Source organism: Hoplias malabaricus, chromosome 2, assembly GCF_029633855.1.
Source record: "Hoplias malabaricus isolate fHopMal1 chromosome 2, fHopMal1.hap1, whole genome shotgun sequence".
Taxonomy (NCBI): domain Eukaryota; kingdom Metazoa; phylum Chordata; class Actinopteri; order Characiformes; family Erythrinidae; genus Hoplias; species Hoplias malabaricus.
The window spans coordinates 75,657,394-75,680,112 of record NC_089801.1 but is presented as its reverse complement, the minus strand read 5'-3'; the positions used below and the strand labels follow the sequence as shown (position 1 = coordinate 75,680,112).

The following is a 22,719-nucleotide window of genomic DNA, read 5'->3' as shown; positions in this document are numbered from 1 at the left end:
TCAATCCAGGCTTGTCCTGGTTTAGACATCTTGGGCAGTTTGGGGTGTAGGAAAAGGAACGAGGTGGGGAGCATAGCAGATCACAACTGAAATTAATGGGGGTTTGCTTTACTGAACTGTTTTTAGTGGTCCACTCGGCATTTATTAAAGTGTGGGGTACTTAGTTATAGCAGGTGGGGCACAAAAATCGGAAGAAATAAGCTTTTATATACATATCTTTATTAATAATGTTATGTTTTGCCAATAAAGCTTTCTCAATAAAAAAACAGGCTCATTGCAGTCACTGATGCTTAAAAGGCATAGTTATTTGTTCACTGGCCTCTGATTCACCTCGAGTCTGCTTTATAAAGTTAGTATTTACCAGCTCCAGGGACCTGGAGGTGGCTGTCTCTGAGGAGATTGGTTGTTTACCCTGTGTCCGCATGGGTTTCCTCCGGGTGCTCCGGTTTCCTCCCACTTTCCAAAAACAAACGTTAGTAGGTAGATTGGTGAGTCAAAAGTGTCCGTAAGATGTGTGTGTGTGTTACCCTGTGAAGGACTGGCGCCCCCTCCAGGGTGTGTTCCTGCCTTGCGCCCAGTGATTCCGGGTAGGCTCCGGACCCACCGTGACCCTGAATTGGATAAGAGCTTACCGACAATGAATGAATTAATAAATAATAATATTAAAACAATACATTTCTCCTTAAATATTGTGAACAAAATTTTCAAGTCAGCACTTTTAAGTAATAACTCCTTTATTTTTCCATTTGATCCATAACATACAGCTCTATATATGTTTTAACATTTTTAAATACATGTTATGTGAACAAAACATAAATGAAGAAATAAATGAGGCAAGTGCCACAACTCAAGCAATCAAAAAAGAGGCAATGTGACATGACAGAAACAAATGTTTGAAAATTGTGATAGGAAAACAGACGCTATGTTTTGTTCATTTTTAGTTAAAAAAAAGCCTACTGACCCAGTCTCGTGTGTGTGTATATATATATATATATATATATATATATATATATATATATATATATATATATATATATATATAAAGCCCAGCGCTTTAAGATATATAATGTAGTGACAAGTATTCATGAGTTACTTAGGAGGTATGTAGTAAACAATAATTTATATTAACATACGAGTATAACATATACATAGGTTGACAGTAGTGTAAACACAATATAAAATGCCGTTTCTTAAGCATATGCATCTTGCAATGCTTTCTGAGCTCAAGATGTTGTCATAAGCAACTACACAATATGATCAAAACTTTATGAACATCTAGTAAAAGTAGTAGATAGTCATAGCCATGATGCCATACAGTGTATATCTATGGTGGTATGGGGATGGGGGGAAATAGAAAAGAGTGGTAAAATTGTCTGTTGTTACCAAGTTATTGGCTCTTAAAGTTCCAGTTCAAAGCCCATAGCCGTCAAACCCATAACAACATACTCAGGCACATACAGTTAAAAGCTGAGGCTCTTAAAATGTACAATCTTACTATGACAATCTGTCAAAATAGGGTTTAAAAGAAGGCTGGATCACTAGCTGCCATTTACAGTACTGTGCACCTATCATTTATTTGATTTCCAGTGGGAAAAAAATGAAACAATTTAAATTAATATATATTAAAAGAGAAAGAGACTCTTAACAAACATGAGATAAACAGTAACTCACTTTGACAAAAAAAAAAAGATAAAATTAGCTTGGGACACTTTTAAAACTGAACTTTGAAAATAATTTTTATATCCTCCATTATTATCAGATTTTCAAAGAAATGTGCAGAGAAATTACTCACACTTACAAAGTATATTAACTGTAAAACTTTAAAATGTTTTAATATTTAAGAGTTTGCTGCTACATTTATTAAAAAGTGCTGAATTATTTTCATGTTAGATCAATAACTAAGGCAATTTTAACTGAACATTTATTAAATTAAGGGTAGTCTGATTCTGGCACAGTAATGTATTTAAATGGGGAAAAAAACAAAAAAAAAGATAAACGTGATAAGACCCCTACTAAAAACGAGCATGATCCAGAAGCACAATTACAAATTTGATAAAGACATTCTTCATTGCTGGTACCTTTTAGTTGTCTAAAAGCAATATATTACTAACACTGTACCTGCTAGCCATCAGTTAGCAAAGGTGACTGAAGTAAAATTACAACCTGAGTACGCGTACAAATTAGTAGTTTAGTACATAGTAACTTATAGAATTCATAATGTAAATCTCCAAAGTTAATAATGACATCACAAAGCAGTACATCATCATATTACAACAAAATTAAAGAATGGGAAATTAGTGTGCAACTAAAACTATAATGGAACAAAGTATATTTTAGAATATATCCATCAGCATTTTTCTTAAAGGCAACGTCGATGATTCTTGGGAACTGCTGTTTTCATTTGTTTATGTTTAGAAGCTCTTCATCTTTTAAGGTGACACAATATTTTGTACGTGGGTGAAATTTCACTTGTAAACTTTTATCCACTTTTTAAATTACCACAGAAAGTCATTTGTAACGAATTGTTTTGTTTTTGCCACTTTCAAAAAACCAAAAGTAGGTCAGTATTGCCCACCTATGGAGCAGAAAAAGAGCAATATTCTCATCTGTTTTCATGCTTTTCAATGTTTAGAGGTCTCTGCCATCTAGACGCCTCCATGCCGTTTCTCAGTTGTGGTTTAGTGAGCAAAGCAGAGAGAAATCCTAGCACAGGGGTGTCCAAACTTTTTTCAGGTGTCCAAACTGGATCATATCAAAAGGATCCGTCTTTCTTTCCAAGTATATTATTCATAACAGTGTATTCAAAATATGAAAAACACAAATTTACATAACAGTTTATATTTATTAGCTACTGAATTTCAGTTTAGAGCATTGACTGCTGCAGGAAATCAAAAGAGTGTAAAATCCAACAGTTTACTTCAAATACTTCTCTCTCACTTTATATGTTGTTGTGTTTTTTTTTTTTTTTTGCTGCAGCTATCACCAACGGTCGTTGTGTGAATTACTTTGCTGGCCCAGAGTTTAACGGTGTTTAAGTTTAGCTTTAGTTCATTAACAGGTGGTGTGATATCCTATACATTAGCGCACTGCTGCCACCGTCAGGTGAAAGAAAAAACTGCCAAGTGCCAGTGAAGCCGTGGGCCAATTAAAAGCTTACAGCGGGCCCCATTTGGAAACCCCTAGCCTAGCATATCTGACCGAGAACATTTCCCCTCATTTACTCGCACAAGGCAACGTAAACACTTTAGACCTTTTTTCAGTGCGCAAACAGACTGAAGAGCAAGCAAAGGGTGAGGTAACACCCTGTGGAATTGTTTTAATAAAGTGTTTAAATCGCCTTTAAAGGCGCAAACTGCCAATTAACTGAAACAGCAATATACTGACCCCAGGAGCCCAAATCTATGGCGTGTGGACAAACAAATCAGTCTGATCTACATATCTTAAAAGGAAACAATCTTGTTTGATGATTTTCATAAATATAATCATGTAATGCTCTTTTTGGTACATGTTCTTGTGTAAATGTAAGTAGCAATATTTGTCCTATAAGCATCGAAAACCAAACAGGTATGTCTTTATGCTTAATCACATGCACAGAGAGTCCTACACTGGCAATGCTTAACAAAATCACCTTTTTAAATCAGAAAGTGCTCAAGAGAACAGTGTTTCATTAAGGCTTGTAAAAGCCAATGGCCACGTGCCAAAAATCATGCCCATATCCACAATAAAATAAAATAAAATAAAATACATTCAAACAAAAGACTTCTCACACAAAACCAAACACCAAGAAGTGTTTGTTTTCTCTTTTAGAAAAGTGCATAAAAAGTCACAAAAATTGGATTACTTCTCTCAAAACAATTACTTCTCTCTTTAGGAAAGAGTGGTTGCTGGAGCGAGAAAACATCACATATCCTAACAGTAAATTTACAGCAGAAGGAAAAGTCATGTATAACCTGAATAAAAGGGAGAAAAGCCATTTCGGAGCATTACTATTGGTCCGTTCATGAAATTTTAAAACACTGTAGGACAAATCACATGGTCAAATAAAAAAACAAGTGGAGATATGAGGTTTTATTCCAACACATTAAACAATCTATTAAAATCAGAAGCTCTTGTTTTAAGCCTCTATTTTCTCCATTAACCTGGTAGAGTCTCATACATTTGACTTATGCACTTAAACGTGCAGTAAAGTAGCAAGTACACAGGTTGTCCCAAATTGGGAATGGGTCCCAAATAAAGCTAGACAAAGGATTACATTTGGAAAGCTCTATTGCACGTTACAGAAAGGGTATGTGTGTGTGTGTGTAAGTTTAGGTGACAGCGTAAAGCTCTTCTTTCTGGTTTCGGCAGATCTTGTAGCCACAGAGCTTGTGTGGCCACCCCCAGGGAGGCACGTCTTTCTCACGTGGCGGTAAAAGAAACACGACACTTGTGGCCACCATGATATGCCATATGGAGTGTGTGTAGTAATAGTTACTGTCAGTCTGTGCAAAGACGTAAACACAGACGCCAATCAGTGCTGACATCATACCCGGCAACAGGAAAAAGACCCAGCGCTTCCACTTCGGGGGGTAGCAGTGATGACGTTTCACACCACGACACACCTGTAGATGAAAGATATACATGCAAATCAGACACAGACATTCCAAAAATGTTTGCCGACACTGGCACACACTAAAATTTCTTTTGTAAGGAACATGCATTTGTGGAATGAGCAGTAGAGCAGAGTATTTGTGGGTTGCACCCATAAAAGCTGCCCCAAATCCTCTTTGCCAATGCCAGACAGCTTATTCTGTGTGATGGTGTGGGGCGGCATCTCCCTCACTGGTAAAACAAGGCTTGTCATCATTGGAGGCAATCTCAATGCAGAGATAGAGATGAATTTCTGCAACCAGTGGCAATCCCATATCGCCACAGTCTGGGACTGAACTCTATCCTTCAAAATGACAACGCTCGCCCCCACAGCGCGGGGTTTATCAGAGACTACCTCCAGAATGTGGGAGTGGAGAGGATGGAACGGTCTGGCAGCCCCTGACCTCAACCCCATTGAACACTTGTGAGATCAGCTTGGGTGTGCTGTTGGTGCCAGAGTGACCAACACAACCACGTTGGCTGACTAACGACAAATGCTGGTTGAAGAATAGGATGCCATGCCACAGCAGTGTGTGTCCAGGCTGGTGTCACCATCATCCAGTCACCAAACGAGTCAATGGCATTATAAGCTGTTTGGCATTGGCAGAGAGGATTTGGCAGATTTTTCATGGGCACAACCCACATACTCAGCTCTACTGCTCATCCCACAAATTCATGTTCCTTACAAATGTGGCACCATTCAAAAGGGAAATGAACAGGCTTTCCAACGGTATAAGAAGCATAGTTACAACAAAGAAATACTCTAACAAACACACATTTCCTTAGTTTTTGAGCTGTGTTTATGAGTGAGGGAGTGAATGCATGAGTGTGTTTGAATAAGTTAAAAAGGCATGTCAGTGAAGTACTTTAGATCTAAAAATAGTAAGGTGGACAGACAGGGTCACTTACCCAGGAAGTTACCATAATAATCAATGCAAACAGCACTGGGCCAAGCAGGTTCCACAGGCCCCGGCGGTCCAGCTGCATTGCCATGGCAATAAAGAGAGTTCCTGCCATGAAGAACACCTGCAGGCAAAAAATATACATTTCATAATATTGTAGTATTGTGAATAGAAAAACAAAACCAATAAAACAATACCAGCCAAAAATATAGAAATGTTTATTCAGAACTTATTTAGATGTTTTAATCTAGATTTATTAGTACTTGCGCTTTTTGTTATAGTCTGTTTACAATAAGTAGAGTGTAAAATAAAGCGACAGAACAATTTAGAAATTTTACCCCTTAATAGTCGTGCCACAAACCTTTCATTTAATGGTAGTGTGCTTTAAGTTTCATAACTGATGCTATATTCACAACTTAAGCTGAAATAAGCATACTGAAAGCAATAGGGACACACAAACACTGCCTGATATTGTGCAAGTTTCATGTTTATTGTCATGCTCATGCAATACCCAAGTCACCACTGTTGATGAGAACATTGTGGCCTTAGCAACCAATGATTCAATTACATATCTAATTATCATGTTATTCTCTGATGTCCTCTTTAACCTTTTCAGAAAAAGCACAGCACTTACATATTTAACAGGCTCCGGCATTCGTGCCATGCAGACAATAGTCACCCAAACGGCCACCACCGATCCCAGAAAGTCACAAAACTGGAGTGTGTCGTAGTCCATGATACACATCACTGTCACACCAGGCTGATCACACGCATGATAAAACTGCAAGAGCATACAAGTGGAAGCATTAGTGCTGTCTAACCAATGTCTAGCCAAACATTTGATGTTTACTTTATAACCCTGAAAGAGTGCAGAAACATGTAAAAACAATGCACATATAATGCGTAACACTTTACAGCACAAATACAAGAGTAGAGTGAGCTGAAACAGATTTGAGGGCACAAGTTGGAGTAGTAAATACCCTGCATTGTAACTTTCTTCATGTCTTGCAGTGTTAGTTAGTGATAGGAATGTAATTAGGGTTTTGAGAGTTACTGTGCAATGAGCCAGGGTTTGTGGCTGCTAGCTTTAGCGTGTTAGACATCGCTTATGGTAACAAGTGCTTTTCTGTGGGTTGCCGTGGTTGAAATGGCTAGCGTTACACTTTGTGTCGGTGGAACCCAAGCTTTTTTGAGGACAGTGTTACAGTCAGGTTTTTGAGAGTTAATGATGAACGAGGGCGAGTGCTAGTGCCTGCTAACTGCTAGCCGGATTAGCTAGACTATTCTTACATTGTATTTCTTTAACTAGAAAACAGCTGCTACTTTAGCAAAAGACTACAGATGCAGAGTTTAAAGGGGGAGGGAGGAGGGGTGGTTTCCTACCATCCTAAAAAAGTTACATAGTGCAGTGTCTGCAGTGCTGAGCCTAGAGTAGCAACAACAGGGGCTCTACTCTCCCTACTACAGTTCATTGAAGCATCACAATGAATTTGAAGCTGTAATTTTAAGGTAAAAATTTTACTTAGTATTCTTTTAACTGTAGCAGTCTTAAGCTTTAAATAAAATCAAATGCTATCAAAACTTCTTCCAACTATATGCACACAAGGATGAGACTTTACCTACCAGAAAATAATTGCATGAAAATCTGGTCTAAGCTATTTGGTGTACCCTTTCCCTCTCTCCAGCATATATACATACCGTAGAGAAGAACATGGTGAAGAAGTAGACAGTAGCCTCGACGTGGTAGCCGCGGTACAGTGCCACACATATAGGAGGGATGAAGAGCAGGTTACTGAGCGTGAGTAGCAAAGCTGCACTCAGCTGCCGAGAGAATGACAGAGCAGCCGATCCATCCGAGCAACTCCATCCTAGCCAACCTGTCAATCAACAACCAATATAAGCCTCGCAGTTTACAGGAGAAAAGAACATTAAAAAACAATTCACTATCACAAGTCAGACACTTCCTAAGTTTAGCCCCAAACCAAATGTTATTTGTGGAGTAACTTCTCTTAAAATTCATTACAGATTGTCTGCATTTCTTTTTTTATTCAACTACTATAAACTAACAAAGTACTTCTCACCACAATGGGTTATCGTTAAGTATTATAGTAGGAGCGGTTTTTCTTGGACTAAAATTGCCAAATTGTTTAACTTGTAAGATACAAAAAAGGTTTTGGCTGATTGAGTAAATTTGGCTTGAAAGTTTGTGAACTCTTAAGTAATTCCTATATTTCTGGATAAATGTGACCAAAAATTTCAACATACAAAATCTGCAAGCAATACACGGGAGGAAAATGCTCCGACATTCCTGAGTTGATGCTGTTTTTACAGAGGAATGAGCTAAAATTCCTCCAAGTTGATGTGCAGGGCTAATCAACAATTACCAGAAATATTTAGTTGCAGTTACTGCCGGGCCCGGACTAGCCACTGGGAGAACTCCCGGTGGCCTGGCCTGTCATCTAGTGTACCGCTTGTGAAAACACAAGGTTTTCCATCCAAAAATGTTGCAAATATGATGTGCAATAAAGAAATATTGGCAGAAAAAAACAGCTAAATGAATTGTGTTACCATCCACTCCGTTTTTGTAAATAAACATCAGATGATGGCTACGTGATCAGGGGCGGCGTCGAAATGATGGAGATGAAGAGATTTGAGTGAGGTTTTGCTTGGATCAGAATGGTTTTTACAGAAGTCTATATCAAAAACAAACTTTATATCAAAAAATTTGATATAATATTTACTTGTTGGGGCTTGTTTCTGACGTAAAACCTGTTCTGAATGTTCTGGCAGGAAAGTAAATTAATGTTGTGTGCTCTCTGACTTTAGCGCAGTGCTGTACATATGCACTAAAATACAAATCTCAAGTGGTGCTGGTGTGAAAACAGGGTGGTCCTAAAGTGTAAGAAAAAAAATAGAGAAAGGGAAGGATGGTCAGGGGAGTCAGTTATAAGTCTGTGGACAGCAGCTCAGTCCAGCGCTCCAGCGAACTCAACCAGTCGAAACATAATTCAGAACATACTTAATATGCATTTTAATAAATAAATAACTCAGAGGTCTCTCATAAACATCCCCTGCTCCAACAGCTTCATTATCTTTCCATCCTCTGGGCAACTATCATTTTATTAATATTAATTATTCTAAAAAGCATTAACTAATATTTGTCTCACCTGCTTTACACACACATGCAGCATACAGGTAGCTGTACGTTCGCAGCAGCCTGCACTCTCCGTATGGTCCACAGTCATCGATGCACGCACTCAGACTTACTGATACACTCACCACAGCTGATGTGTTGGTGCAGTTTGCACTGAAAAACAGCACAAGAAAGGAATGTTGTTGTGAATTCTCTGAAAACGTTCACTATATGGCCAGGGCAAAATAATGAAATTTAGGTAGTTACACTCTCAGCGCAGAGAAAGAGAGATCAGATAGTTTACACTGTAAACAGAATAAAAAATGAGTGAAAAGAATACGTGGCATGGGCCTGTAGTGTCTTACGCTCTAAAACAAAACACTAATACAATTACTGAATCTTTTATGTTATCTGTGTATGCATAACTCACAGATTCTGTCACAAGAGCAGAGAAAGGCATTGCAATCTAATGTGCTAACAGTTTTCCATTACATCCTGTAACAAAAATGCTAATTTGGCTAACAGTGGATAACAAGTTTTTTATCCTCGTTATGCAACACAGTGGGGCAGTGGGCCTTTGTACTCAGTGTTTTGAGACTCTCTTTACAGCAGGGAGAGGAGTTGTGTATCTGAAGACAATCTGGCCCTAATATAGTGTCCACACCAAAAAAATTATGCGACTGCAACCCATAGATAGGCTTTAGTCATGATTTAGCCTTATGAATAAATGCAGACAGAAAAACCTTATATGTACCTTATGTATGCAACAAAATAATTGCGATGATTTATTCAATAGATAAAATATTTTATGACTGATTTATTTTAGTTCTGTCAACTTGGACTGACCTGATTTTAAAATAGCTGTTAACAGAAGATTTAATCAACAAAATGTTTCACCTAGCAAGGTAGGGCTCACTTAAAAAAAAAAATAAAAAAAAAAAGACTTGAATATAAATGCTAAAGAATTACTGCATCTTATAACAATGACATATATGTAAAAGTATATAAACAACCAATGAAATATGCTTGCAATGAAATGTAAAGTTTAGATATAATAGAATGAAATAATAGAAGACCTCTATCTGTAAATCATGATCTCGTTGTACATCAAGTGATCCAGAGTTTGTGAACCCTGACTTACCTGCTTTTGCAGATGGTTTGCAGACTGAGGTACCAAAGTGCGGCTTGAGGAAAAGGAATCCTCAACAAAGCCTTTGTCTCATTGCTGCTCACTTTGAGAGAGTAGCCCTTCATGAATGCTTCACACATAAGCATACAAAAGAATGAGTTTAGTCTATGATTTACTTATCTAAAGCTCTGGTCCTACACACCATCACGTGTGTGTGTGTGTGTGTGTGTTTTGGGAAATACCTCTCTCTCTCTCTCTGTCAGAATATATATATATAGTTTGTGAAATTTTTAATTAATAATGTAAAATGTAAACAGATGGTAGGAAAGGGTTACTATTTTGCTAATGGAAGCTTACTGATATTATACTTGTATTAGTAGTAATGTTATTTAATTTGTACATGTGTACTCATTCTGTCTTCGTGAATAAATACAAATGAATAAACAATATATTCTGTTTTACCATTAAATAACCTATAAATGTTTAACACGTTTTATACAGTTGATACACACCTGCATCACATGACTGGCTTGTATTGAGCTGAAGTACAGGAGACGAAGTTGTGAGACATGCTCTGACACTATCAAATGCACCAATCAGAGAGCTCTGTAACAAAATTAAAGACATTAAATAGGCACACTCCTGAGGAAAAGTGATTGGCTACTCATTCAATTATTTTTTTTTTCTTTTTACTCCAGAATGTCATTAAGTACAAGCTTTCCATTTGTCAGAATTTTTTTTGAACGTAACAACTGTGGCATCAACAAGGAACAGACGGTTCTAATATGTTTGTATTTCAGCTTTCTGTTTCCTTTCCCTATTTTTTGTTTTTTTTTTGCCAAATTTCACATGAGTTTTGATTTCTTTTTAGCCAAGAATGGTCTTTCATCGAAGTGTTCATTTCTAATCCATCAACTTTATTAGCTCTGAACTAGTCCATTAACATTACTTGTGAAACAACATCCAGTGTATTTAAGCACTATTATATTATTATTATTATTATTATTATTATTATTATTAAGGTTATAGAATTCTGACACACTTACCACATTGACGTCCAGCTGAACTATAAGTGCCCCACCACTATCCGCTGCTGAATTCAGGTCCAGAGCAAGCATGGCTGGCACATCTGATGCTACTCTCACACTGTTGTTAGCAACAGAAAAACGTACAGAAAGGACATCTTGCTCCTCTCTCATCACTGTGGGGTTTCGGACACAGGCTCCATCTGAGCTGTTAGCTAGTGCCACATTAGCAGGTGAGCTGCTGCCGGGGTTACTGGACGTGTTGCTTGAGGAAACGCTCAGAGAAGAGGGGCCCAGGGGAAGAGAGGTATTGAAATCCGAAGGGACACTTAAAGGTTTACATCCCACTGAGTAGAAGTGACGAAGAGATATAAAAGGAAGAGGAAACAGAAAAAGAAACAATTGAGACAAGGCACACAGCGATTTATAACTAATGACTTAATAGTGCAGGTTTACATTTTGTTTCAAAGTTTGGAATCACTTTCCAAATGAATAACTGTTGTTATTTGTTCAACTATCACTTTGTACAATGATATTTGAGTCATATCAAAATCAGCAGAAATTACATTTATTTGGCATGGGACTGTTGTGTTGTTTTCTCATGTCACACAAATTCATATTTAATGTCAAACTGTGCACCGGAGATTGGTGTTTAGCTTATGTGTGTACATAAAAACCATGAATTTCTTTACAGATTTTTAACTTCAGGAAATAAATGTAACATTTCTTTCTAATACAGTTCCAATTCAAAATGCTTGAAGGGCAAATCAAATGCAGTGTTTTCATTATCAAAATTAAGAAATAACACAAATAAAAGTGGTCAACAATAGTGTGCAAATTTCTCAAGAGATAATTTGACAAAATATAAAAGTTCATAAAGATATTTACTCTGTATTATTTATCATTATATTAAATATTTATTAACAGAAGGCTTCAAATCAGAAAAACATTGTTTAAGTTCATACTAACTTATTTCCATGTGATCTGTCATAAGATTTTATCATAAGATATTCATTCATTCATTATCTGTAACCGCTTATCCAGTTCAGGGTCGCGATGGGACCGGAGCCTACCCGGAATCACTGGGCGCAAGGCGGGGATACACCCTGGAGGGAGCGCCAGTCCTTCACAGGGCAACACAGACACACACACACATTCACTCACACACTCATTTACACCTATGGACACTTTTGAGTCACCAATCCACCTGCCAACTTGTATTTTTGGACTGTGGGAGGAAACCCACGCGGACACAGGGAGAACACACCACACTCCTCACAGACAGTCACCTGGAGGAAACCCACACAGACACAGGGAGAACACACCACACTCCTCACAGACAGTCACCCGGAGGAAACCCACACAGACACAGGGAGAACACACCACACTCCTCACAGACAGTCACCTGGAGGAAACCCACGCAAACACAGGGAGAACATACCACACTCCTCACAGACAGTCACCTGGAGTGGGACTAGAACCCACAACCTTCAGGACCCTGGAGCTGTGTGACTTAATTCTAAACTTAATTTTAAACTTAATTCTTAAAACTCTCATGTTATTTTGTGCTCATCAAAATATACCTTTTTTTAACAGCTTGTGAAGCACCAAGTTCATATTAGAGTCATTTTAAACAGCCAGGTTGGTTTCATATTCTTTAAAATAGTGACCCCACACTTTTAAATAACTTTAGCACATTCTTACAACCAGTTGAGTGTTTATCAAATAAATAACATTAGAGTGTGACATGATCCTCAAGGCATAAAAATGTTTGTTATGTGGTCAGACCTGTATAATTTGCTGTGATGGTGAAGACTGCTGTGATGTTGGGCTGGCTGAGCTGCACAGTAACTCGCACCCAGCTATTCCATGGTGGATTGGACACAGAAGCAGAACATGGTTCCTTCCCTGAGCAGTTCACTGTCATCACAGAGCTCGACGCCAAAGAAGCAGAACCTAAAATTACTGACAGACCACAATCACTCGTCAACCCACCCTTCACAGAACAGCTGAGGATGTACACATCGAATTTGGAGGTGAACTCAGGAACAAAGAACCTGTAAGAGAAGAGGATCGAACTGTATTAGTGCTAAAAATGTTTGAGGAATACTATCCAAAAACAAGATGAAATATTCAAAAAGAAAACACATTCATATACTGTGATTTTTTAAAAGTCTTTCTGATGCAGATTTTCAGTAGATTCAGCTTTTAATGCTGAAACACAGATGGACCATGGGGCATGGCAAATAAAGGTACATCTCAATAAATTAGAATATCATCAAAAAGTTAATTCATTTCAGTAATTCAATTCAAAAAGTGAAACTCATTATATACATTCATTATAAACAGAGTGATCTATTTCAAGTGTTTATTGCTTTTTAATGTTGATGATTATGGCTTACAGCCAATGAAAACCCAAAATCGGTGCTTGGTTTTAAATATGGTGACCATAGTCTCATGTGTGGTAACTCCCGATTGTTAACCATGTTTTCTAAATTAATTAGATATGGACATAATCGAATGCCTATGTAGCAATTGGAATATTTAGGGAATACCTGATTAGTGTAATTAAGTGAATTACAAAAACATTTAGTTTAATAGCATAAACAGTTGAATCATAAGTTTACATACGCTTAGGTCAAAGTCATTAAAACTCATAATTATCCCTTCCACAGAATCCATTTCACGTATAACTCACTATATCAACATTCCCGTATGTCAGGCATTTATACACACCAAGTTGACTGTGCCTTTAAAACAGCTTGGAAAATTGTCATGGCTTTTGAGACTTTTGAAAGGGTAATTGACTTAATTTACGTTAATTTGGAGGTCTACCTCTGGCACTATTTTAAGCCCTAGCCTGCCTTCAAGGCCTACTTGCCTCTTTGCTTGACGTCATGGGGAACTGCAATTTCCAAAAGCCTGAAGGTTCCATGTTCACCTGTTTAAATTATTGTATGTGAGTTTAAATGTGACGGGACCATGTGGCTGTCGTACTGTTCAGGTACGTGAACTCTCTCCTAAAGATGAACATAATTTGGTGCAAGATAGTTGAAATCCGGAACAGCAAATTGCCTTGTGACTACACTAACAAATGTGTATAAACTGTAAAACATATAGTATATTGACATGACCTAAAAGGCTGCTCAGCAAGGAAGAAGCCACTGCTCCAAAGCTGACATAAAAATGCCAATTTACAGTTGCAGCTGAACTTGGGGACATAGATCTTACTCTTTGGAGAAACCAAAGTCCTGTGGTCCTCTGGTCCTAAGCCATAATGGTCATCGTTATATACCGTGGAAATAGGGGAGTAATGCAAGCCAAAGAACACCATCCCAACCGTTAAGCACAAGGGTGGCATCATCTAGTGATGTGCGGATCGATACTGAAATATAGATACCTCCGATACCAGATCTTTATGCTCTAAAATCGATTCTCAAATAAAAATATCGATACTTTTGATACGTCATTTGAGGTAATGTATATCGTTAACAGGAACACAGTGGAATGTAACTAAACTATTGAGATCTTGTCTAACTGATACGCGGTTGGTGGGAACTACTTTTTCTTCCGCCTACTTTGTCTATCCTAATTAAACAAGAAATAACACAGAGCACAAAGCCTGTACTTTCGACTAAAATTGGCGGTAATTATCAGTGTGACATTTTTTTCGTCTACGGTTGTGGGCAATCACAGTTCTCTCTGGTTGTTTACATTCCGAGCCAGTTATTCTTTTCACTCATTTACAGACACAGGGCATTTGTAAACATATTAAACTAGTTTCCAGCACACAGACAGACTGGAGAACTAGCAAATTGTGAAGAAATATCTTGTGAGTTTTATAAAAAGTGTTTTTGACCGCAGGTTTTAAATGTCAGTTAAAAATAAAAGAAATATATAATAATAAATAAGGTTAATGAATGTGCCTAAGCAGCACAAAGTAGTATGTAAACTATGGCTTCAACTTTAGTTTGCTAATAAATCAAGTGTGTGCATGTGGACTGCATGATTGTGCCTCAAATCAATTACACAGGAACACACAACATACTTGAGCTGAGCCTGATTGAGAGGTGCAGTCACTGTCTGAGTGAATGGAATGTTGTTCTGCAAGACTGAAGTGTCAGCTGCTCTTCTTATATATAACTGAGTCTGGAACAAATACGAACAGGAGGGCAGACCCTGGAACACACACACAATGAAAAATATAATAAACTACCTGAGTTAACAAGCAGAGAACCTTAAGAAATGTACACAAGTAAGTACCTGTTGTTCTATCTTGCCATCATTTTTAGGCAGGTGAGCAGCAATAAACCAATCTCCAGGTACAGGATTCGTCACATTAAACTGTGTGATGTTGATGGTCTGTCCACTAGGCACTCTCAGGGTCAGGTTGAATGCCAAGGAGACTGCAGTGGAGTTGGGAAATCCCATGAGGATGGGGTTGATGACAGGGGGAGCACCAGCCCGAAAGTGCCTGGATAAAGACAAGAGAGGTTTCTATCAAACAGGGGCCTAACTGTTAGACACTGGCACCTTTCTGTCCTCAGACACCCAATGCAACTTCTCTGCTTATCAAGTATGATGTACTTGTCTGACCACAACCTGCATGCCCAAGGTCAGCTGCTGCCTCTTCTTACACACTCTACCCCTTCCTTTCTCTCTCTCTCTCATGAGCTGTTGTCTTTTCTTTCACAGACCCTTAGACTATACGCTAGAATATACCTCCCCCTTTTCAATCCATGCCCTCAAGCCATTCCCCGTAATCTACTAGCTAAAGCTACATGATATAGGACCTATATACTCTGTGCTTTCTTCAATAAAGTGGAACTCTCTTGATTCACCACACTGCTGTCATTGTCTCTTCCCCAGATCTGGTTACAGAGGAAGGGGGGGCTGAGAGTAACTTAGAGAAACTGGAACCTGCTTATCTTGGTCAATTTGGACCCAATTCTAACATTAAACAGTTGAGAAACCACAGTTCCACTGCTCCAAAGCCCATATAATTGAATCTTTTTCTATGGAGATTAGACAAGCTGTGCATGCCCAACTGAAAGTCTGTCCTCTCCTCAGTGGGGAGAGATTATACACATTTTCCACAAGTTAGCACAATTCTGTGTTCTTAAAGAAATGTCTGTGACATGATTTAGCCCAAACAACACAGCCGTATTCTCCTGCAGTGTAAACAGCCCTGTTCAGAATGGTCAGTGTCAGTGCCTGTCGCAAACACACGTAGGTGGATTGGCAACTCAAAAGTGTCCATAGTTCCGGGTCATGGTGGGTCCGGAGCCTACCCGGAATCATCAAGCGTAAGGCAGGAACACACCCTGGAGGGGGCGCCACTCCTTCACAGGGCCAAAATTATTACTTTTTTTTCTATAATTATAACATACGGATTTGCTGTGTCGTTCAAACCACTGAAACAGACTTTCACGGACTAATTTTGCCCTCCTAAGAAATAAGGTTTTGGCTTTGTTTGTTGAAACAATGTTATTAAAGAACCACTCCAAATAATGGGCACCGTTAAGTGGTCACTCACACAGCAATGTCCTGGTCACCGCAATGAAAACCTGACCCTCGAATCGCAGTGAGTAGCCACCGGAGCAGGACTGTGTCCTCCGGGACTGTGAAGTGGTAGAGGCGGACATTTCCGAACCAGCTGTATTTAGCCAGCTTCTGAGGGGTCTTCGAGTAGACCTCGTTCACATAGGTCTCTCCTGCGGCACAGGAATGACGTCAGATGTAAACAACAACAACAACAACAACATAGAAGCATAAACAAAATGCACGCACAATATTCAAATCATCCCAAACTGAGCTACTGAGAAACTACGACTTAAAATAATTCATAAAGGTGAATTATTTTTATGTTTTTAATTATTAACGTTGACGCGACGTTACGTCGACGTAGGTGTAGCACCAGCGGGCGGTGTTTTTACAGTAAACTCGTAAATCACGATATAATAAATCAATAAAACTGTGATTTGATCACGTATTTAAATAAACAAACTTTTTGATCAGAACAAACAAGGAAGCGCTAACGTTAGCTGACATTCGCTAAGCTGGCGTTAATGTAAACGTACACTCAGAAGTCGTTAAAACCGTTAAAAACGTTAACAACTCACCGTCCACCGAACAACGGGAGACTGCACAGGACAGCCAAAGGCACAAAAACAAACACTTCGCCATTTTATAAAGCACAAGCCCTGAATCATCTCATATTCGATGTTGTTCAGACGGCAGCTGGTGACATTTCCTAGTCCAGTGAGGCTTTGGTTCCGTCCCAAATCTCGCCCTAAGACCTTAAGTACCTCCTTTAAGTGCACACTACGTCATCTACCTATGTGTTGCCGTCGATGGGGATTTACGTTTTCAAGACATCAGCGTGAAAACAGTTTGAAAGTCTCAGTTCATTCCCCGTTTAACTCTACTATAGTTAAGAGGGTTAAATTAAAGATCCACCCCAATAAAAAGACATTTTTACCTTTCCTACCCTCCTCCAGAAGATACATAGTGCAGTTTCTGTAGTGCTGAGCTTGGAGTAGTAGCAACAGAGGCTCTGTTCTCCCTATTACAGGTCAACGAAGCATCACAAAGATTTTGAAGCTGTAGTTTTAAAGAAAAATACTACATAGGGATACTTTAATTCAGTCTAAATCGTGTTCTTCATTCAGCGTGTTCAACTATATGACATGAGCACAGTTTTAAATGCGTATTACAACTCATTTTAATAGAAATGGATTGTAATTTATTTACTCACTTAGTCACTCACTCACTCAAATACAAGCGTATTCACACACGGTTACAATACAATTCTCTTCAAGGTGTTCTTCTTTTAACAATAGGTTTATGTACAAAATGTCATAGGGCCATGGAGAATTATGGTCAGTAGTCTTCAGTAATTTGTGGTCTGATGTGCATTGTGAAGGGTGAAGGGTTCATTATGCGCTCATGGGTCGTTTAAGAGCACCCCCTGCTGGGGAAAAGGGGTCGCTGTGTGGCCTGTAAATGCAAGTAATATATGGAAGCAAACCTGTCTCATCAGACTTTGAAATATTACCACCTTTGACTTTGTAGCACTGAGATTATGCTTCTGAATATAATTGCTCTTGAATAGAACTTTGAATTTTCAAGAAGGCTAATTGAAGGCTGAATATAACAGACTATTGATATCCTGAAGATGAAGAAATGTTACTGTGGAAATTTTGTAATGGCCCTGTGAACGTAGCATGTGATGAATGTGTGGAAACATGAACTGTGGGTAAATAGTCATGTAAAAATGAGAACACCCCATGAAAGCCTTTGTCTTTTTAAACATATTTAAACATATGGACATTTGACTTTCATTTGAACAGCACTAAGAAATGGAGCTTATACAAATAAAACTGAAGAAGTTACTTATAAACATTAGTTGTACAGTGCAATTGTCTTTGGCAGAGAGGATTTGGCAAATATTTCATGGGTGTAACCCACACACTCAGCTCTACTGCTCCTCCCACAAATGCATGTTCCTTACAAATGTGGGACCATTGAAAAGGGAAACTAACAGGCTTTTCAATGGTATAGAATTTATAGCCAAGAAGCACTGTTACAACAAATAAATAATGTACAAACACAAATTTCTATATAAATATTTATAATAATATAAGAAATAACCACACATTGTGAAAGTACACATACTGACATTCAGTGTTTAAACAAACACTACTTTATGAATTAAACTCTGCACTTTGGGATATTATATTTGTTCTAAACCTTCTGTAATATCAGTTTTAGATTCTTGATAATCTGACAATTAAAAAATAAAAATGCCATAGGACATTTACCCTACAGTTCATGTTTCAACATTCTGTCATATCACATGCTATGTTCACAGGGCCGTTACAAAAAAAAATCCATAGTAAAATGTCTTCATCTTCAGGATGTCAATAGTCTGTTACATTGTGTCTTCATCGAGACTTTCAGATTTTTGAGACACTTTGAAAATAAAGAGATAATATCCGCGGAAGGAAGGTAAACGTGTAGTTTTTCCATAGTATGGAAGTTGTGTTGGTATTTCGTCATCTAGCGGCGACAGAATAAAACTAGTGCAGCATTTAAGGTGAAAGAGAAAATCCAAATGAATCGATTGCTCATCCTTCGTGTCCCGGATGTGTACTCTGACTTTTTTGTAACTCGTATTTTGGTTTCTGAATTTCGTCTACCGAATTTGAGCAACTTCAAAATACATTGTTTGAATTTTTTTGAGCTTACATTTTTTAAATCTGAATTTATTAACCTTGAACAATAACAGTGAAAACATGCTCTTGAAAATTCACGAGTTCTATTCAAGAGCAATTATATTCAGATGCATAATTTCAGTGCAAAAAATTCAGTGCTACAAATTCAAAGGTGGTAATATTTCAAAGTCTGATGAGACAGATTTGCTTCCATATTAATAGGAAAGGATTACTTTTCATTTTCCATACCTAAATGCAAGAATTTTAATCAAAAAACACTTTAAAAAAACTTTTTTTTATAAAATTCTGAGGACGTTTCCTCACCATTTGCTAGCTCTCCAGTCTGTTTGCGTGTTTGAAACAGGTCTAATGTGTTATGAAGCCCCAGTGTCTGTCAATGGGTTAAAAAAAACTTTAACGTTAGATCCGTTATGCTAGGTTTTCTCTCTTTGCTCACATCAGAAAAACTGGATTTCGGATGGTTTTAGACAAGAAAGACACCTCCAACCATTGAAATGGATGCGCCAAGATAAGGATATTGCTCTGTTCCTGCTCCGTAGTTGGTTAATATTGACTTATTTTTGCTGAAGATGGAACTGGTGCTAAATTCAGAAAAGCGCTAACTGTATGAAAGTAAACACAGACAGTAAGTGCTACCAATTGTAACAACTGTTGTAAAATTGTAAAAACTGTTACCTCTCAAAGACCTTTAAGCCTTGTCGTACGTGATGGTATTAATGTCCAGTCCTCCAGGCAGACCTTTTAGCTCAGCAACTCTGGGAGTGGTGACACTTGTGGTGAAACAGAATCCCCCGGAAAACTGAAGATTAACTTTAGTGTATATATTAGGTCATGTGTTACATTCCTCACAGGTCAAATCATTGTATACGTCAATAGCCTTTACCATCTTTACCTCATCTGCTGACTGAAAAGGTCTCTGGGCGTTAATTTAGAATCTCAAAAGGAACCCAGTTTGACAGGCGTGTATTAGGCAATGAAAACTTGTGATAAATAATCATTTAGTAGTCCTTTTGATGCTTTAAGAGACAAAACTGGCTGTAATGACCAGAACACTGACCCCATTATCTCTCAACTGGGACAAACAGATGGAGCATTCTCCTCCTCAATAGACCTTCATCCAGAACTGCCAGGGAGTAGGTAGTAACCTGTTGTATGCTGCGTATAGTCATTTCAGTACTTCATTCAGACTATGACAACACTATAAAAAAATGAATTAATTGTTTGGAAAGTGTATTTTTATCATGTACATTATATTTGCTAAAGAAACAGTTTCAACTTTTGCAGGAAGGCTGTACAGACATTGGAACATTTTAAGAGTTCAACAGCATTCAGTATTAGTGAAGTCAGGTACTGATAACATCACAAACACCAACTAATCCAAAAGGTATACATTGGATCGCCATCACTCCAGAGAATACAGTTCCAGTGCTCCAGAGGCCACCAAGATAGTGGGCACGTTTGGGCCAAATCTGTCTCACTTCTTGTATGGGCTGTATATGGGCCAAATGCTGTGAGCCAGGCTTGACTTGGGTTATTGTATGTGTATTTTGGGTCATACAAAATGTGGCAGATGTGCCATATTTGGGCCATATTTTCTTTGCTATCTGGGCAACACTATGTTGAATTATACACCTATATCTCGGCTTTGAGCATAATGGCCATTAGTAGCTACTCTGCAGCGTCCTATTTACTTTTACGCATTTCTGTGAAGGCTATAGGAACTGTGTGCACATCTAAAAATATGTGTCCAGAGTGATTACACCTTAAAGTAGCTGAAGTCACTAACTGTGAGGAGGGCCTAAAGGTTATTGAGTAAAAAGTATAGCTTAATTTATCCACGCAATACTAAAAATCATATGTTTGAGTGTTTGTGGTTATGTGCAGATTCAGAACGATTGCCTTCAGTAAAGATTCATTTTAAGGGTGACTTAAATATGTGTCTTTTTTTCCTTTGTTTTGAATGTCTTTATCAATACAAACACACTTTACTCTGGCATATGTCGTACCAGATGCTAGCCATTTCTATGGCCTTTTTGTATCTCTCTCTCTCACACACACACACACTTTTCCCTACAGCCTCCACAAATGTTATTTAATTTGTGCGTTTGCTGACTAAAAGAAAAGTAACTCTGTAAAATCATAAAATCTCAAAATGTATTCGCCTTATCTTGTTAATGGGCTTTTATAAAGGGACCCATCCAAAAGTCAAAATGGTGTGAGATCCGATTTCACGCCTTTTTAGGTTCGCCCTTAAGTGTGTAAGCCGAGTGCGATAACGGCGGCGCGCTCCGCGTGTTTGGACAGCGCTGCGGCTGGGGTCCAGGGGCCTGGTTTTGCTTTCCGCCCATTTTCAGGCAAGACACGCCCCCCTGCGTCAGGAGTGGCCCAAAAAGTGCCTGAAAGCATAATACAGAGTATGTACCTTCACAATGAATAAAAACATATATACAATAATTTTTAAAGAACTGTTAGTTTATTGAGTATATTTACTGACTGAGGGGAGCTAGTTGAGGTCCATGAGTGATGCTCAAGAGTTTGTTGTTGTTGCTATGTGTTTTTATTGTTGATAATGTTTGCTGGGCTTTTTTGACTGCTACATGTTTAGTTACTCTCTTGTGGGGTTTTTAAGAGTTATTTTGATAATATTTATTTTGTTGGGCTGCATGTTTAAATTCATTTTGAGTTTTGCTGCTCTTTTGCCTTGCACTGTTCATTCATTCATTCATTATCTGTAACCCTTATCCAGTTCAGGGTCGCAGTGGGTCCAGAGCCTACCTGGAATCATTGGGCGCAGGGAATACATCCTGGAGGGGGCGCCAGTCCTTCACAGGGCAACACACACACACACACACACACTTTTGAGTCGCCAATCCACCAACCAATGTGTGTTTTTGGATTGTGGGAGGAAACCAAAGGAAACCCACGTAGACACAGGGAGAACACACCAAACTCCTCACAGTCACCCGGAGGAAACCCACGCAGACACAGGGAGAACACACCACACTCCTCACAGACAGTCACCCGGAGGAAACCCACGCAGACACAGGGAGAACACACCACACTCCTCACATACAGTCACCCAGAGAGGGAATCGAACTCACAACCTCCAGGTCCCGGGAGCTGAGTTACTGGGACACTACCTGCTACCCCACCATGCCGACCGCATTGCTCTGTTGTGTTTACTAATTATGGGAAACGTCACCAAAGAATTAATAAATAAAAATAAAAGAATAAAAAATGAATAAATATTAAAGAAATAAATCAAACAAACAACCCATAATAGTGCAAAATATAACAGTGAGAATGATAATGAGCCTAATATTTATGGCAGGTCATAATTATAACTTACTAACAGTAATCGTTACTGTAATTATGTGTTATTATGTCATTATTATTCTTTAGAATCTCATAATTTTGAGAATAAGAAAGATCTAATTTTCACTGTTACAATAATGAGATGCTAATTCATATTCTTTAGAAATTAAACGCTAAATCTTAATTGTACAAAACTGGTTTAGACAATTCTTACAGAAAAGTATTTTAAAAATTGTGATAAATACATTAAAAATAACACGTGAAGAATCTTTATTATTATTATTATTATTGTTGTTGTTGTTGTTGTTGTTATTACGGGGGTTTACCAATCCATGTAGACTGCGTGTAT

The 22,719-nt window shown here is 38.2% G+C and overlaps 1 protein-coding gene across 1 annotated transcript; it reads right to left on the bottom strand.

Moving 5' to 3' along the window:
* Window positions 1-1,037: 1,037 nt before the first annotated feature.
* pgap6 (post-glycosylphosphatidylinositol attachment to proteins 6) lies at window positions 1,038-17,109 on the bottom strand. The gene is made up of 13 exons (XM_066661610.1): window positions 16,941-17,109; window positions 16,355-16,532; window positions 15,082-15,292; window positions 14,867-14,997; window positions 12,607-12,875; window positions 10,840-11,165; window positions 10,306-10,399; window positions 9,806-9,923; window positions 8,699-8,838; window positions 7,230-7,408; window positions 6,166-6,312; window positions 5,539-5,655; window positions 1,038-4,601 (listed from the first exon to the last, which is right to left on the bottom strand). Exons 1-13 carry the CDS (start codon window positions 17,002-17,004, stop codon window positions 4,308-4,310), a joined length of 2,268 nt encoding a protein of 755 aa, XP_066517707.1. The 5' UTR covers window positions 17,005-17,109; the 3' UTR covers window positions 1,038-4,307.
* Between the last annotated feature and the right edge of the window lie 5,610 nt (window positions 17,110-22,719).